A 5,635-nucleotide genomic window follows, 5' to 3' on the forward strand; every position below is an offset into this window, starting at 1 on the left:
GCTTTGTCATCCACATTTCTTCATATTAGAATGAGCTATAAATATGCCTTCCTCACAAGGATTGAATGCATGCTGGACTGATCTCTGAAAGGTGCCTAGCACAATGCCTGGGACATGGTAAACTCCTGATGAATCAGTCATAGCTCCGAGAAGGACAGAGAAGCTTGGAGGATGAGTGACCGGAGCTTCCAGTGCCAGCCGGGTCACTCTTCCTTACCTGTAAAAGGAGGGCGCTCACCTGGGCCCTAGGCCCCCGAGTGAGGTTCTGCTTTGCAGGGAGGGGATGGGGGTGTGTATGAGGGAGAGGAGGGTGGCCGAGGACAGAGTGAGTTCTGTGGGAGGTCAGGGTGGACATGCCTGTTAGCTCCTTTGATGTCCTTGCCTGGAGACCCCTCAGTCCCACCGTGTCCCTGCTCTGAGCACTGATGCCTGTGTCTGCCGCAGGGACGAGATCCAGTCTGAGAAACAGCACTGTCTCCATCGATTTTTCTCTCTCTCTTCCCAGTCCTCTCCAACATTTGTCCCCTAGAAACCCCTGAATAGATGCCTGTCCCTCAGACTCACATTCCAGGTCTCGGGGAGAAAACAGGGAACTCACAGAGAGTAAGTTCCCCCCAAAGTAGGATTGCACCCCTACTGTCTAGGTACACGAGCTCAGGCCCCTCGTGGCTGCATCTCTTTGCTTTTGCTTTTCCAAGCTGTGGGATAATCTAATTTGATTCTCACAGTAGCCGAGTTAGGAAGGTACGCCTGCAATGATTACCCCATTTGATAAGTGGACAAATTAAAGCTTCACATCAAACAGAACACCAGTTGCAGACCAGGAAGCAGCACGCCCTCCTGGTCCAGGCTCTTCCTCCTCCCGAGCTAAGGTCAGGGTGTGCTGGCTCTCCACAGGTCAGGAGGGCGGAGACAAGCCCCCGGCTGCCAGACTGGAGGAGGAGGAGGAACCCCTGCAGAGTTCAGCCCCCCACACTCAGGAAGCCCCAAGTGAGGACGTGCCCTTCTCCTGCGCTGCTCCCGGGGAGAAGGAGCCATCAGAGGCCCCTGGAGAAGTAGCTGGGGCTGGTGCTGGGAGAGCCTGCCAGCGCCAGGGCTCGGGGGCTCTCCGCAAAGATAGAACCCTGGGCCCGCCTAGATCCCAGCCTCAGGGGGAAGGGCATCCTCTCCCGGTGAGAGAGGGGAAGCTGGGGAAGAGGCCCTACTCTCCAGCCGCCGGTAAGCAGAAAAAGCCTAACGCTGTGGGTCTGGACTCCACGGCATCTCCCAGTGTCGCTAACCCAGCCCGGGCCACGTACAACCCAGTGCCTTGTGGGTCAGGCCGGGGCTCCTGCCATCTGGCCAACCTCCTCAGCACGTTGGCCCAGAACAGCCAAAACACAGACCAGAAGAAGTCCCCGGAAGTGACCTGCCAAGGCCGGAAAAAGACGCGGACTCTGTACCGCTCGGGTAAGTCCCTGAAGGCGAGTGGAAACCTAGGGGACCTGGCATCATCTCCGGGAAAGCTGGGCTCAACAGAGAATGCAGCAGCCCCAGGAGAGAGGAGTGGGGTTTGTTTGTACATCACCTTGGCTGGGTCCTCTCTTGACCTGTGCAGGCCATGACCTCTGACCTCAGAGGGAAAGGTTGGGTTTTCTCATCAGAATACGAAATTGGGCCCAGGGTAGAAGGGGCAGGAAAGTAAACACCACGCAGCTCCCTGCCACAAAGCCTGAGGGAGAGGAGGCCCCAGCCCAATGGGGAACTTAGTCGCAGGGCTCTGGGGAGGCCCTCGGGTTGGGGACAGCGGTCCCATCTGGAGGGCATCTGTTTTTCTCCTCTGCTCTCGCATCACTGGTGTTCATCCTCAAGCCAGTGTTTTCTTCTTCCAGACCAGCTGGAGGAGCTAGAAAGGCTCTTCCAAGAAGACCACTATCCGGACAGCGATAAGCGCCGGGAAATTGCCCAGACGGTGGGAGTCACCCCCCAGCGCATCATGGTAAAGGGCACTGGGCCTCGGCCTCGGGGTGCAGGAGAACCCGCGCACCGTCACTCTGGGAGAGCCAAACAAGTACTCAGCACCTCCCGGACAGGGGCTGGGGTGAGGCCTCGGATGGGGCTGTGTTCTTGCCTGTTTCCACACGGCCGCAGCCTTAGAATGTGAGAAGAGGAAAGTGCCTCAGAGGCCATCTCGATGAACCTTTCCCTGCCAGTCTGAGTGGTGCAGTGACCTCCTACACTCACGGAGACATCATGGGACAGCAGGACTGAGCCTCAGGCTCTACCCTGTTTCTCAGGCTCTTCGGGTGTCTCTCCCCTACAGGTGTGGTTCCAGAATCGCCGGGCAAAGTGGCGAAAAGTGGAGAAAATGACTGGGAAGGAGAGCAAGGACGCCACTGCTGGCCCTGCCCTCAGCCCCACCAGCAACCAGTGCAGGTAAGACTTTCTCCTGTTCCTGGCCCATCCCCGGGGGCAGGAACTGGGGGCTAAGCTGGGATCCTGGGCTCTAGGGGGAGAAGGGACTGGAAGGCTGGGCATACAGGGAGTTGTTGGCTATTAGTTAGAGGGATTTTGACTGCCTGGGGCTGGGAAGTTGCCCAGTGCCTTGCAGGAGGCACAGTTTGGAAATCTGGGTCCCTTTCCCTACACTGAAGCCCCAGTCTGAATCCAGGGACTGCCCGAGCTACAGCCTTCACTCGTCCCCCTCCAGCTCTGCAGCCGGACCGCCACCCGCTGCGCCCGCGGACCGGGAGCCTGGGACCTTCGCTCAGGAGCCCCCGCGGGATCCCCTTCCAGGTGAGCTGACCACCTAACGAGGGTTGTCTGGGGAATACAGCGGCGCGGAAGACGGCGGAGTCAAAGGGCTGTTTCTTGAAAGACCTGGGAGTGGCCGGAGCTCCCCACGGTTTCGTTCAGGGGGACCCGGGCTTTGTGCACTTGGACCACGCCCAGCGCTGCCAAGGCTGCCCCCCACTTTCGTACTCTTAACAACCCCCCTTTGACCTCTGTTCCTAGAGTCCCCCATGCTGCTGACCTCTGACCAGACTCTGGCCCCGACCCAACAGAGCGAGGGTGCCCAGAGGGTGGAAGTGACCCCACCACTCTTCAGCCCCCCACCTGTCCGAAGAGCCAACCTTCCTATCCCCCTCGGCCCCGTGCACACCTCCCAGCTGATGTCTTTGCTGCTGGATACCCCAGGCAACGAGAGCAGCCGCAAGGATGGCCCCTGTGGGTCGTGGGGGACAAGGTACGCAACCTAATGGCGGTGGTACTTGACTTATCCTGGGGGAGGCACGGGAGGAGGAAAGATAGACGGAGCTTGGGAGGGGGGAGGGTAACTGAGAGAAGCAAGGAGGAGTAAATGTGATGAGGATTAAAAGGGTAGGTGGATTGGGGTGCGAAGGACCTAGGACATCACAGCAGTAGCGCAGGAACGAGGATGGGAGGCTAGAGCAGGAGGAGAAAGAATAGGAGGCGGCAGGTCTGGGGTCGTGGAGACGGGGAGGGGAGCCTCGCTGCACGGTAGCAATGGGGCCGCCCCCTGAGCCGCACAGAATACTCCTCTGTCTCTCTCAGCGTCACGCCACCCCCCGCCTGCTCGTACTTGGAGGAGCTGGAACCCCAGGAATATCAACCCAGCAGCCAGCCGGGACCGTTCCCCTTCTCCCAGGCTCCACAGACCCAGCTTTTCCAACACCCCCAGCCCCAGTTTCCATACCTGCACCCCTTCCCCTTCCACATGCCCAGCTCCCTGACCCCTCCGCTGCTGGAAGACTCTCTGTCTACACTGTCCTATGGCCCCAGCGGGGGCACATCCCAGGGCTACTTCGCAGGCCCTCCGTCAGGGCAGATCCTGCTGCAGCCACCTGCTGGGAACGTGGGTGAGTCGGGGCTGGAAGAGAAAGGGGCCTTTGGTGACTGAGGACGGTGAGAAGGGAGAGAGCCTCATGAGCTGGAGGGAAGGCACGGGGGGGGGGTGAGTGAATCACTGTTATTTAGAGAAAGCCCGCTTGTCTTTATGAAGCTCTTCTTCCTCAAGTTTCTTGGAGGTTTCAGGGCAGGGTAGGAATCAGCAGGAGAGCTTCGGAGTGAGGAAAAGCAAAGTTTAAAGTCCAGCTCGGCTCTTGGCTCTCCGGAGGTTCCTGGGCTCTGAAACGGGGATGATATTGCCCATATCTTAGAGGGCTTGCCGAGGATTAGGAACAACATGCGTGGAATGCTTGGCACGGGATAGATGGTAGCTGATGTGAGTATCCGATGGGCCACCTGGACCCTGAAATCCTGGAAGTGACCCTCGTAGGACTCAGTTCCAGCAGGAGGGGAGGAAAGATGCTGGTTCCCAGTCTCCTGCCTGCCTGCGAGGGCACTCACTAGGCCTGACCCACGGTCCGCTTTGTGTCACCGTTACCCAACCGTAGGCCCTCGGGACGGGAGCCTGCCTGGTCCTGAGGGGAGACTCGCTCCAGGGTCCTAACCTGTGTTTCTGTGGAGCAGGGAGGGGACGCTGTCACAGGACACGTTGAACGTGGTTGGTGCCCGTCATCCTACTTACTCTTTGTGTGCTCTTTGATCCCACAGGTACAGTCCCCTGGAATGACCCCTGCTTGCCAGACCTGCCCTTCCCCAGCTCCTTGTGTCCGCAAGCTCTGGGGGGCCCCCCGGGAGGGGACGGCTACTTCCTGGATCTGTTTGCAGCCCCTTGTGCTCAGGCTTCGAGCAGGCAGCCTTCTCCAGGCCTCGCCCGGCTTCCTGAAGGGACCGGGCCCGGAGCGGAGCCCCTACTCAGCAAGGCCCAAGAGGAGCTGCCTGCCGCCGCTGTGGAGCTGCCCTCGGCCCCTGAGGAGGGCCGAGAGGAAGCCATGGCCCCTAGTGCTGGGGCCGAGGAGTGAAGAGAGGCCACCCTAGTGCTGGGGAGGGTTGGGACGCCCCAGAGTAGACGGCGGTTGAAGTGTTAGGAAAGACTGGACTCTATGGATGGGGGTGGAAGTGGGGCGTTTCCCCCCTTTGTGGACTACATCTTGCTGGACGCTGATTGGAGAAGGAAGAGGCCTGGCCCTACCCTTGTCCCCACACCTCTGGATGGTGGCCCTGAAGAAAGAGGGTGGCCTATATCACCGCCGAAGTCTGTATCAGTTTGCGTTGTTTCCTTTCCTTGCTACACGGATGAGCCCCAGTGTCCACTGTAAGCAGTAAACTAGTCTACTCTTGGGCTTCTCTCTGTAGTGATGTGTCTCCCCTCTCACGCCCGTGAAGAGCCCCACGCTCGTCACTGCCTTCCACTCGGCTGGCCAGCTGTGTCCTGGGCGGCCCAGGCGAGGTCCCCGTGAGGCGGGATCACGTGGAGCCTGGCATCCTCCTGTCTCCTGCTGGAGGAGGAATCGCGCCTCTTGGACTTGGTCTTTGCTCCTGCCGTTAAACCATGTTCTCGTCCCGAACCCAGAACTGAGCCTGAGCAAACCTGAGCCCCGGCCCTTCTCTGGAATTAGGGCCCTGCAGGGATAGGATTACCGAGAGAAGCTCAAGGCTGTTTAGGTTAAGCCTCTAGAATTGTGAACCATGTCTTACATTCCCAGTGGTCTTTCCTTCTGGAGTGGGGGGTGGGGGGGTGGGGGAGGGAATGAGGGGGTGGGAGGGCCAAGAAGAGGATGCTCATATA

The 5,635-nt window shown here is 59.4% G+C and overlaps 1 protein-coding gene across 1 annotated transcript; it reads left to right on the forward strand.

Moving 5' to 3' along the window:
• The first annotated feature begins 283 nt into the window (after positions 1-283).
• On the forward strand, positions 284-4,868 carry NOBOX (NOBOX oogenesis homeobox). The gene is made up of 6 exons (XM_024128657.1): positions 284-341; positions 898-1,449; positions 1,872-1,978; positions 2,303-2,415; positions 3,556-3,860; positions 4,558-4,868. The coding sequence occupies exons 1-6, from the start codon at positions 284-286 to the stop codon at positions 4,866-4,868; spliced, it is 1,446 nt and encodes a 481-aa protein (XP_023984425.1).
• Positions 4,869-5,635: the final 767 nt, after the last annotated feature.

This window comes from Physeter macrocephalus, chromosome 5, assembly GCF_002837175.3.
Source record: "Physeter macrocephalus isolate SW-GA chromosome 5, ASM283717v5, whole genome shotgun sequence".
Lineage (NCBI taxonomy): Eukaryota > Metazoa > Chordata > Mammalia > Artiodactyla > Physeteridae > Physeter > Physeter macrocephalus.